Source organism: Acinonyx jubatus, chromosome C2 (assembly GCF_027475565.1).
Source record: "Acinonyx jubatus isolate Ajub_Pintada_27869175 chromosome C2, VMU_Ajub_asm_v1.0, whole genome shotgun sequence".
Taxonomy (NCBI): domain Eukaryota; kingdom Metazoa; phylum Chordata; class Mammalia; order Carnivora; family Felidae; genus Acinonyx; species Acinonyx jubatus.
In genome coordinates, this window is record NC_069384.1 from 74,330,890 (window position 1) to 74,343,588 (window position 12,699).

The following is a 12,699-nucleotide window of genomic DNA, read 5'->3' on the forward strand; positions in this document are numbered from 1 at the left end:
ACTGACAGATGGGAGCAGATTGATTTGTGTTGGAGTTCCAATCACTTGCACAGTGTATACCATGGCCCAGGTAATGGTAATAACCCTCTCAGATGAGAAGTCAGGGCCATATAGCAGACCCGCAAAACCCAGCATCTATTTGGTCAGGTAACTTCTTTAATACTGAGTGGGTGAGAAAGTTTGTTTCAAAGAAAAGGAAACCAAAAGCAAAAATAAAGTAACTGGTTTTGCCAAAGTTCTTCACTCATTTCTTGATTCAATAAACTTTGAGGACCTTTGTACAGGGCTAAATGCTATGGGAAATACGAAGATGGTTAACATGTAATAGCCCTTCTCCTAAAGAATCTCATTGTTTCAAACTTGCACCAACCATGAAAAAGCAAGGCCAAAATTGATCAGTGCCACATAAGTTTCCCAAAAGGGTATGAGGGAGATTCTAAGGAGAGAGACTTTGCCACCAGGTTGAGAGGGGAAGGGTTAGGGAAAGCTTTCAGGAAAATGCAGGTATGGAATTGGCTTTGGTGTAAAGTTGGGAAGAGAGTAAGGAGGAGGGAAATTCCAGGGAAATGTCAATGGCCAGATCTGTGTTTTATAAATATCACTGTGGCAACAATATGGAGAACAGGTTGGAGAAGAGAAAGAATTAAGTTTATAATAACAGTAATAGCAGCTAACATTTAATTAATTGCCTATTATGTCAGGCATTGCACTACGGGCTTGCCCAACTTTATCTCACGTAATCATTAAAACGACTTCTGAGATAGGAATTACCACCTCTATCTTACAGGGAAAGGTATGACAGAACCCAGACTAACAAAGAGCTTGTATCATTGGCAGTGAACACTCGTAAGAAAATGAAAAGGGTCCTTCCTATCTGAATCAGGGACTGTGGAACAGAGGAGATGGATTGTAGAGAATTAGGAAGACAACCTGTTTCCAAGAACCAATAGGCCTTTAGAGTGAGTCTAAAACCTCATAAACACTAAAAACCTCTGTGAGATTCTATTCTGCCTGAAGGACTATGACTTACATGGAACCTGCCTTATGAAGTAAGTTACAATGCCATTGTAAGAGGTCCCTTGTCTTATCACTGTCCACCCAGATTCTGGCACTCTGCCTGGCAAATGGTGGGCGCTCAAATGGTGTACGTTCCTTGAGAGAATGCTCACCTCGTCATTCAACATTCATTGGAACCTTGGGTAATTCATTCTGCCCCCCTTCCCCCACCCACACCAACCATTTAGTTTTTCTATCTTCATATTAGAGCAGACTGTGCCTCATTAACTCATTATATGTTAAGTTGAATAAGGTGTTATCCCGGAAAATTAATTACCTAGGGCAAAGATAGGGATACTGTAGTGGCTAATGGGAGTGTCTATATGGCACGTGGGGGTACTTTTTGGATACGTTTAATTCTATCATGTTTCTCAATCTGTGCAGAAAAGGGCAGAAGATTGGTTTCTTATTTATTCCTTAAGGCAGTTTCATTCACCACCTAAAGGCATTAGGGATTTTGAGATGGAAATGCTCCCAATGAGATGTCCTCCTTCAGAACACCGCCCTTAAAATCAGACAGAGGAAGACTCCCCCCTCCTTGAATGAGTTTGGCAAGCCCTGCCCCCAAAGGGGGTGGAGGTAGAGAAATAATAGTCCACAACTCGCACGTCTGCTTGGTACAGATTGGCAAGTGGCATAGGCGCGCAGACCTCTGTCATTTATTTATTTTTCTTTCCACTGGGTGCGCTGTCCCTTTAAATGGGGACGCTGGTGCTGGCTCCGTAACACCGGAGCCGGCAGCTTGTTGATTTCAGAGCTGGTGAATTTCACATTGTTTCCACTTCACTTTCCTCGCTCCGGGGGGAGGCTCGGGTTGGCTGTACGACCACTGTCGCCTCTGCCAGCCGGGGCCAGGGGAGGGCAGGGACCTGCAGCATCGGGGCCCGCGTGGGGCCGCAGGGAAGGGTGTCGGGGCCACACACGCACCCTCGCTGCAGTCAGCTGCTGCCGAAGCCCGGACGCCCGGAGCGCACGGAGCCGGGACCGCCCGCCCAGACGCCCGCCCGCCAGCCCGCCCACGGGCCGGAGCCGCAGCCAGGGAGCCGGCAAGGGGAGGAGGCCCGGGGGGGGCGGGGTGGGGGGCGGGGGTGGGTGCCGCCGCCGCCGCCGCTGAGCTGCTACTCGGCGCGTTTTGCATGAAGATGGCGGCTCCCACCGCCAGCAAGGCAGCGTCCCTGGGCTGTAACAACAAGCCAACGTTCCCGGAGCTGGATTTCAGGTCGGGAGCTCGGGTGGAGGAATTGAACAAACTCATCCAAGAATTTACGAAGCACGACCAGCGGGAATACGACGACCAGAGAGCGCTGGAGATTCACACAGCCAAGGATTTCATCTTTTCCATGCTGGGTAAGCAGGAAAAAGGGGGAGGTGTGTGCGTGTGTGTGTGTGTGTGCGTGTGTGTGTGTGATGAGAAGAGGGGTAGAGAACCCATTCCCCCTTTCTCGCACTCTCTCTCCTTCTGGCTTTCCTTCCCGGAGCCGGGTGCCTGTGGTAGAACCCATCCCTGTTCCGCTCTTCCCTTCTTTCTCGCCGCAAGCCGAGCTGCCTTCCTTAGTATACTTTGCGCCGGGTTCCCTTCTAACCCCGTTCGCTGGCTCTTTTGTTAATTTCTCACCGGCCAGGGACTCGTAGGCAGGTGAAGAGTTGGTGGTGAAACCTCGTCCTGTTGGGGGAAGCCCCTGGAAACCGCGCGGTCCAGGTGAGACCCCGAGGCGCCTTTCGATGAAGGGATTTGGCTCCGGAGGTTCGGACCTGCGCCTTCCGAACGCCGACTCTCGGGTCCTGGCCAGAGCCTGGGGCGCGGAGACCGCGCAGGGCTCTGGCTCCGCGCCCGAGCGACAAGTTGCTTCTCTAGTCTTGCGGCGCGGCGCTGTCATGCCAAGCCCCCGGTGACCAAACTTGTTGGGTGTTCCCTAGTAACCCGCTCGAGTAGGCTGGGCGCCCGGAGTTCCTGCAACTTTGATTTGCAAATCGACTTCCCTTTGAAGCGCTCGGAAGCATTTCCTGTGCTTCTCCGGGGCTCTTGCAGAGGTCGGAATTCCTCACTCCCAGCTCGTAAATGACAAGGCTCTGAGCTCGGACCCCAACAAGCGCCAGCCCCCTCCTCTTTGTGTAATTTCCCTGCGCTGGCCCAGAGAGGCGCCCTTAGTTTCGAATCCTGGAGACCTCGGGGGTTAGAATAATGCCGCTACTCCCACCCTCAAGCCGGGCACCTAACAGGTCCCTCAACAGATAGTCGGATGGTGTGTAAAGGGGAATCATGAAGCCGACCTGGAGAGCAAATCCCCCCTCAAGTGTCCTGTCGTTCGAATTATTACTGCTGAGGTACATAGCGTGAGTGTCCGCTGTTGGGGGCTTCCTTCCACGTAGCTTGCAGCCCCACCAGTGCAACCTTGGGGGCATGCAGTACGTGGCCTGGCCGTTAACGTTTTGCAGAACTGGGACTCGAGTGTGGCGCTGCCCTAACACGGGGCTCTGTGCCCTCTACAAATACGTCCTCAGCCAGTTTCCCAGGTCGTGGAAAATTTTATTGAAAAAGGGCTTGAGGAAAACAGCGCTTTTTGCCTTCCTGCTACCATTTACTTGGATGTCAGCTGGCTGGCTGTCGTTGCTGGTGCTATCATGGGGTACCTTCTTCCCTCATTTTCTTGCTCCCAGAGCCCAAGTCCAAGTCGGGGCTAATACAGATTGAACGTGTGGGGGGCTGGTAATAGTAACGCTTTGGGAAGTTGGAGAAAGTCTGTGGAAACTTGGGGCTGGATTTCACCCTTTGCTCCATGCTGCCCAAGCGGATCCTAAATTGTGTAGGAGGTTGAAAAGCTCCCTATTGAGATACTCGACCATTCAACTGTTTAGATGAATTAAATGTATTTCTTTCCTTTTTTTCTTTTTTAAACAACTCCCTAACCTGGTGGGAGAGAGCTTCCAGATCTGAAAACAAGTACAGTGATTGTCAGGAGGGTGGGGATATGCAGAGAAGGCTCAGGGCAGTGATTTCAGCTGCTTAATCATGGCCTTTCTCTTTGACATAAATAATGGAAGTCTGCCATTGTGTTGTTACAGCCCCCGCATCAATTCCGATGTCTCCTGCTCTAGACTGTTTTCTAGAGAAAGGTGCTGGGTCACCATCACTCAGGATAGTCATGGAACAAAAAAATGGGTGGGTGTGGGGAGGGGTAAGTTTAACTATACCCTGCTCATTAGGAGCTTCTCTGCTAACCCCATGGCAGAGACACTGATTTAGCAAAGCCTTCACCCAGATGTGAAGGGTAAATGATTCTGGGGTGCTTCATATATACATGTGTTTAATGTCACCAGAGGCATTGTGTTGACAGGTAAGCTAAATTCCCTTCTATTCCTTTTTATCCAGTTGACCTTGCAAGGGAAGGCTTTCTTGCCCCCCTGGGAATTTGCTATTTCCACCTGCAGGAGAGAAAATTCAGGAGAGTGTCATTTAAGCCTTTTGCCCCTCTGGACACTAGAAGGCAGATGGCCAAATGAGCTTGCCTGTGTGTGGTGCTGCATTCATTTGTGAGTTCCTTGCTTTCCTTTAATGAGGTGCTGGCTGCTCTAGACAAGTGAAGGTTTGGCGACAGCCAGGGTCCCTGTGTGGATTTACTTTTTCTAAAGCGGATTTTCGCTTGGCTTAAAAAACAAAATCTCTTTTTGTGCACTTTGTTTCACTTGCCACACAGCCTTGAGTCTTTCATGAATATGCAAATGAGGTGTCTTAATGACCCTCAGCTTGTTAAGGTGTCACTGGGGTGGCACCAGGCCCTTATTTCTGGTAGGTTTTTTTTTTTGGAGGGGGGGGTGACTCCTCTTGGCTTTGTTCTGCTTCTGTCTGAGCTGGCTGTACCTGAGGATTGTCAGCAGTTTAAAAACATTATCCCCTCACACAGAATGAAACAGTAGAGGAATTTGGTGCAAGCCCCTTTAGTGGAGCTGTGGATAACATTACTTCTGGTTTTAGGCAGCTGGGGGAACAGCCTCTCTCTGTCTATAAGATTGTTAGTCTGGACCCTAGCCCCCTTCTCAGGCCCTTTTTGTTCTGTCTGGTTTGGAGGCAACTTTATGCAGAAGAGTATAGTGGTGGTAGGTAGTTGTCATAATCAGTGACCTGTCAGCACCAAGAAAGTCCATTGTCCTATCAAAGCAGGGTTCTTAATAGGCCTTGGGGTTGATCTGAGCCTGTTGGTGGTCATTGTGGTCTCTGTGATCTTCCTGACATTCTGTGTTTGTACAGAGATTCTGATTCCTTTGAGGCAGATGTTGGCTGGAACCATCTAGACTCACTCTTAATTTCTCTACACCTTGGTCTTTTAGGAGAATGATTGCTGTTATTATCTAGTTAATATTTGAGAGCCCAGATTGAGAGGCTGGCAGTGCATAATAAACACCATTTATCAAAATTCAGGGAAATTGCCAGAGTTCATTAATGTTTTAATAATATTTGGTATTTGCATAATGTCTCTGCCAGCTCTTTTGTTATCTTCATTCCCTGGTGAGGTTGGATGGAGACTGGTTGTGTCCCCATTGAACAGATGCAGAACAGGAGGTATGCAGGACCTATAGAAGCCAGGAAGGAGCCGAGCGGTCACTTACCCTACAGTCCAAATGGTAGATACCGTGGCATAGTTATTAGAATAGCTCTCATTTACTGATTGCCTTCTCAGGGCCAGAAACTTCGCACAGTGGTAGGAGTAGGTATTGCTTTCCCATTACACAGATGAGGGTATTGAAATTTACTAGGGTTAAGACGCATCTAGGGTCTCATGGCTAATAAATGGTACTGATAATGCTCAAACTCACAACAGCCTGCCTCTAATAAGACATATTCCTCTTCTCTACTGGAGAAACTATTAAGAATAAATGCATTAAGTGCAGAGTACAGGCTTTGTTTACAAAAATTCCTACCTCTTCTTTTAGGATTTTGTTTCTGATTTCAGCTATAGTGTTAGGGTGATCCAAGCAGCGTCTGAGCTGATTTCTGGAACAGTCTGAGTTCAAGTATTTTATTCCATAATAAAGTCACTTGTTTGAATTTCTGGTTGAGAAAATAATGGCCATTATAATAAAATGTTAAAATCTGTAGTTCTGGTCGTAGTTCTAGTCTGCCTCTTTGCTAGTGGGGTGGTCTTAGATTTTTTGTCTACTAAACATGGGTAACGGTAATGAATCATTTCTGAATTGTGTGTGAATGTGAAGTCACTTTGTAAACTGAAAAGGAATGTATACATTATTTTATTGTTTATTTAAAGACATGGGCATTATTCAAAAATCTAGTGAACTTAACCTGGAATTATTTCTGCAGGTTGGTATTAGAACTAGGGAGCACAGTCAGAGGCAGCCGAGGAGAATATAGGTTCTGGCTATAGAAGGCATGATTAATTCTAACATGCACTGCCATTTTTTAAGTTCATACTATGCTCTGGCCATGGTGCTAACTACTTTGCATAAATCCATTAATTTGTGTTATTTTGTTCCAAAAACTTTGTGAGGATAAATATTATCATGCCTGTGCATTTAACATATACTTGCCGATTGTTATACTGCTTGCCAAACAGGATGCAGGGTCCTGAGGGATAGCATAGTGAGTAGAGACTTTGAGAAATTCCTATGGGCCCTTGGAGACCCCTCCCTCTTCTCCTTTGCCCACTACCTGGAGGAAAGTGGTTAAGTAGTTTGCTGGCTCTTGTCTCCTTTTAGGTCCATAAATACATTGTAGCCACCTGAGAATCCTACAGTGTAGTGCTTCTGAGTTGCTGCCAGATCTATCATATTTTTAAGTACTTTCTGTGTCTTCAGAGTAGACCCTTTTGAAGCCCCGTCTTTCCAGTGTTTGAATGTCATTTTTCTCCTAATGAATATATCCAGCAGTATTTATTGAGGGAGTTTATTCTGCTGTTGCTTTGTTGGCCCCCAAGTCTTGGTAAGTCCCTTAGAGTTCTGGTCACTAATGTGCTGTATCGGTGTAACAGTCAAGATTGTATTTGAAGTCTGCTCTGGTGCTGAAAGTATTAGGCATCTAGGTCAGGGAGAGCCCTCCGACCATTTATCTTTGCTGCTCGTTGGGGTTGGTTTCAGTTCTCCCTCTGTGGTTCTGGGCACTGCTGACCTTCATCCTTGACAGAGGAGCCCTAGAACTGTTGATGATTTCTGAGTCTCCCTTGATGCCTTGTTCTGTCTGCTACCTATTGGATTAATGCATCGCTTGTGATTAGACTGGACCCCTTATGTTTACACAGAAATATTGGATTCTTTCTTGTTAAACTGAGAACTTGTTATTGAATATTAGCTCTTTAGACTCTCCTGCAGCTTTTCTTTTTTTTTTAACAATTTGGAATCTCTGGTCCCCTTTCAGACCTATTGAATCAGAATCCCTAGAGATCTCCAAATTGTCTGATCAGCACTCTGACATCCTGTCCTGTGTGAGGCCTGATGCCAGTCATTTTCCATCCACCAGAGCTGCCCCTATGCACAATGAACACGATCCCAGTTGACTGGAGGCTAGACCCAGGCTGCTGAGCCTAATGGTGGATATCTCCTGCTAGTTCTTGTAAACGGAGTCCTTCCACTTGGGACAGAGGCAGGGAGGCATGGCGATTGAGATGATTAGGGTGTTCACTCTGCACGAGAGGTTGTGATAGGGCTTTCCATCATTGTATCACTGAATCGCCACCATAACCCTCTGACGTCAAGAACTACAGGGGAAAATTCGGGAACTTCCCAAGTTTACCAACAAGGAAGTGGCATAGCTGGGACTTCACTGGAGTCAGGCTGCTGCAAAACCCTTGCTTTTGACAACGACACTACTCACTCTATGGTCAGGAGTGGGAGGAGACCTGGATGCTGGCCCTGACTCATTCAGTTATTTGCTGTGTGACTTTGGGCAAGTCACTTAGATTCTGAGCCTCAATTTCTGAGTATGTAAGCTGGGGCTAATAATTATAGCTATCTCCTGTGTTCAGGTGCCTTCACTTCTGGATCTGAAAACTTTTGTGCAGGACAAACAAAGGACGTTTCTAAATTCTGGTACCGGCTCTGTTTTGTACTGTGTAGTATGTGTGTTTCCCTGAGTAAGTCTCCTAACCTCTCTGGAACCTCTTTTTGCCCCTTTTCCAATTATATAATATACAAAGAATAAACTAAAATCATTCCTCAATTTGAATCACTATTAATATTTTGACATGCACTTTTTCCCTAGACATGTATGTTTATACACACACTTATACCCACTCATCCTTACATGCACACAGTCTTATATCTTACGGATACATGATTTCTCTGGGTAAATTTATCCATATTCTGTCATCTACCACACTTTTAAAAAAAAATTATTTCTTTTTATTTTGAGAGAGATAGCAAATGGAAGAGGGGCAGAGAGAGAGAGAGAGAGAATATCCTACGCATGCTCTGTGCCATCAGCACAGAGTCCGATGCAGGGCTTGAACTCATGAACATGAGATCATGACCTGAGCCAAAGTCAAGAGTCTGCCTTTCACCAACTGAGCCACCCACGTGCCCTGACCACACTTTAGAAAAAGGAGTTCTAAACTAAAACCTGTGGACAAATGTTCTCCTAGTTTCTTCATTCATCTTTTATTTCAGGAGATACTGTTTGAGAACTTAAATCACATTCTGTGATTTAATAATTGGGGACGTTGAACCTTGACATTGTCGACTTGTGAGGATTTTACCTGCCTTTCACCGCCATCTTCTCTCTTTGTGTTTGCATGTTCTGTGTGGTCACAGAATACTACCCATATTTCTCACTTCCTTCCTTTGCCTAGACTGTTTTCTCTATGAGGATTTCTTAATCTAGGTCCATGGAAGTAATAACATAGAGTCTGTGAACTTGAAAAAATTACATCTTTATTTTTATTAATGTCTAACTGAAATATAGCATTTTCTTCCATTATAAAAGCAGGTAATAGATCATAGTGGTATTAGCAGTACCTCTATTTTTTCCTTTCTTGCTAATGGAAATCAGATATTTTCATTTCATGTTAGAATCCTTGCAGATATCTCAAAAAATTCTTTATCGCTGCTTTGAAATTATTGTGTCTCTTAGACTTGCTGCTAGGTTTTATTTAATGCATTAATAAAGTCACATGTGCTCTATCACAGATTTACTTTTTAAATGTATATTTGTGCTTTAATATTGATTTTCTATAGGGGCACCAGGGTGGCTCAGTCGGTTGAGCATCCAGCTCTTGATTTTGGCTTGGGTCATGATATTGATGACCTCAGGGTCATAAGATTGAGCTCCAGTGTCGAGCTCTACACTGAGCATGGGGCCTGCTTGGGATTCTCTTTCTTCCTCTGCCCCTCCTTTGTACGTGCTCTCTCTTTCTCTCCCTCCACCCCTCTCCCCCACTCTTGCTCTCTCTCTCAAAAAAAAATATATATATGTATATATATTATATATATACATAAATATACATACACACACAGGGAGAGAGAGAGAGATTTTCTTTAAAGCCCTATGTAATTTTATCATTTTCATCTAAATATACTATTTTTGCAGGTGCCCATAGGCTTCACCAGCTTGTCAAGATAATCTGTTCACAGGACAGTTAAGAGTTTTAGCTCCTTTTTTTTAAAGTTTATTTACTTATTTTGAGATAGAGAGAGAGCATGCATGCAAGCAGGGGAGGGGCAAGAAGAGAGAGGGAGAGGGGGAGAGGGGGAGAGGGGGAGAGTGAGAGAGAGAGAGATCAAGAGAGAGAATCCCAAGCAGGCTCTGCTCTTAGTGCAGAGCCCGACATGGGGCTTGATCTCAAGAACCTTGAGATTGGGACCTGAGCCAAAATCAAGAGTTGGATGCTTAACTGACTGAGCCACCCAGGTGCCCCAAGAGTCTCAGATTCTAAGCAACGACACTTTACCTCTGCTTTGTCTTCTTCCAGCTCCAGCTCCAATGCCACTTGACTCATGAAGCTTTCCTAAAAGTCTCCAAGGAGAAGACAATTTACCTTGCCTTTGTGTTCTCCTAACACCTGGTCCCCTTTTATAGCCCTCAGCATGTTCTTCCCCATGCTAGGTTAAAGAATCCAAGGCTTATTTATCTTTGCAGCATTCAGTGGCGTCAGGTACACAGTAGGTGCTCGCAGAGTGTTAAGTGATTTGATTTCTGTGTGAAGCTTCAAGGAGTGAACACTTTCTGACGTTGTCTCTGAATCTTCCCTCCTGTAAAGCCATGCTAAATCATCTTTTCTGGAGTCAAGGAAATCTTGATCTAATCTTTTTATTTAGTAGGAGAAAATCTAGAAAAGCTATTTTTCTAGATTCCAAGAATAGTAGCCTTAAGACTGATTGCAGGGCAATTTAAGAAATGTCCCAACTGATGGCTGTAGCTTATTGAACAGAAGCAGCAAACAGTGAGTTGTGGGAATGTCCCTTTCCCTGTAGACCCTGACTGTTCTTCCACAGCCATCTGGGGTAGTCATGGAACACCTGTATGCCTGCCTTTGGGGCTTTACAAAATGCAGAGAGGGGTGTAAGTCCTCTTTCCCAGGAAGGTGTTTCCTATGCTTATCAGTCAACCTCCAGATGTCTGGATGCCAAATTCTAGCAATTCTTTATTTTTTTATTTTTTTTAATGTTTATTTTTGAGGCAGAGAGAGACAGAGCATGAGCAGGGGAGGGGTAGAGAGAGAGAGCGGGACACAGAATCTGAAGTAGGCTCCAGGCTCTAGCTGTCAGCACAGAGCCCGAACATGGAGCTCGAACTCACAAATTGTGAGATCATGACCTGAGCTGATGTCGGATGCTTAACTGACTGAGCCACCCAGACGCCTCTCTAGCAATTCTTTATTATAAACGGCCATTATTTGCCATCCATAATAATTTAACCATAGTGCAGTGCTTTATAGATTACAGTACATATTCATATTTGATGTGGTATAGTATTATTCTCTGAACAGTCCTTTGAGAATGGTTGTGTAGGAAGTATTAGCCCTCATTTACAGATTGGGGTCCTGAGACTCTGGAAGGTGTTATCACTTAGTTAGAGGTCCTAGCGTAAGTTGTAGAACAGGACTCAACCCAGATCTCAAGTGTCTTTTGTTATAGCACATGGTCTACAAAGAGGTCGTGTGCATTCCTACCTTTAGACATCTAGGGGTTCTGGGGTGAGTCTGACAAGGGCAAAGGTGAGTCAGACAAGGGCAAGGGTAGCCATTTTCATTCTTCTCTGGGCTTTTCTGCTCTCCCCTTGGGCCAAGGATATATAGTGAGAGAGGCTTGCTGAGATTGGGATGGGTAAGTGCATGCCCCATGGGTATACATTCTCCAGGTCTGATTGTTAGGCCTTGCCCAACTGGTTCTTAGGGTCCGTGACAGTGTTCACAACAGACCTGGCTGAGTACTTACCAGCTGAGTAATCTCTTTAAGGACATTCGTAATTATGCTGTTCTGTGAGGCTCTGTCTCTAGGAAATAGCTGTTTTTTTATCCACTTAAGTGTCTTTTCATAAATGCCCTCTGCAAAAGATAAAGAGACAGATAACTAGGTACAGCGTCGCTATGAACAAAGCTAACACTGGGAGCTGTTGTTCAATTTGTCTTTTTAAAATATTTTTTCCTGAACACAAGAAGACATGATTACTGTTTGTAAGTTAAGTCAGCAATAGGAGGTGGTATAAGTTTTGCTTAGATTTTTGTTTCTTCTAACTAGTGTTTGAATATCTACAGGATGTATTGAATGGTGTAAGCATTCATTCATAAATTCATTCAACATATGCAGGAGTGCCTACCGTGTCCTAGTGTTAATTACTGTAGTGCAATTACTATGTAAGTGCACAGAGTGGTGAGTAAGAGAAGCGAGGTCACTGCCTCCGTGGGACTGATGTTCTCTGGGGGATTCAGCAAGATTTAAGCATGCCAGTAAATAGGGATGCACGCTATTAAAGAGGAACAGTATGTTATGACGGAGGGTATAACTGGGTGGGATGGAGTGAAGAGTCGGAGAGTAGAGCTCTGTGAAGCAGAGACATTTGAAATGGAAAGATAAGAAGGAGCCGACCATCCGAAGCAAGCCTATGTAAAGGAGTATTCTAGGTAAACAGAACAACATGTGCAGAGACCCTTAGGTGGGGGTAAATTGGAAAGAAAGCAGTTTTCAAGGCTGCTTAAATTATAGCAAGTCTGATCTGGCCTCTGCAAGGAGGACTGGTCTCTGTTCAGATTAGGCCTGAGGTGGAAAGAATGGGTTGCCCACCTTGGAATGTAGGGAGCTTCCTACAGGTAGAGAGGTTTTTCCAGGTGGACCCGCCCTTTGGCTGGGCACTTGCTTTCCGTATTTAGGGATTAGGGGGAGGGGGACAATGTAGAAAGGTTGGATTACAGGTCCTCAAAAGGCCCTTTGTAGTTGTGTAGATTCTCTGATTTCACCTCTGATAGCCGTAGGCTAGAAACAGTGAGTCCTATATTAGATGATTTATGGGTCAAACTGCAGTTTTCATGGGCTAATAATAAGCCCTTCTATGTATCTAGTCCTCCACAGTTTACAAAATACTTCCATATGCATGATCTCATTTTGACTGCTCACAACAACCCTCTGAGGTAGGTGTTTTTTGTGTGTCTATTTTAACGTAGGAAGAAACCCATGAAACCCATGGTCGAGAGAAGTTAAGTAATT

The 12,699-nt window shown here is 45.2% G+C and overlaps 1 protein-coding gene across 2 annotated transcripts in view; it reads left to right on the forward strand.

Moving 5' to 3' along the window:
• The first annotated feature begins 1,755 nt into the window (after positions 1–1,755).
• Positions 1,756–12,699, forward strand: part of MB21D2 (Mab-21 domain containing 2) — a 114,547-nt gene continuing 103,603 nt past the window's right edge. The window contains exon 1 of one of the 2 annotated variants that reach the window (XM_015084699.3): positions 1,756–2,403. In XM_015084699.3, the coding sequence (XP_014940185.1) occupies positions 2,193–2,403 (211 nt within the window). In that variant the 5' untranslated portion in view covers positions 1,756–2,192. Of the gene's footprint in view, positions 3,382–12,699 lie in introns of both variants that reach the window. The other variant, XM_053221057.1, reaches the window with a different exon arrangement.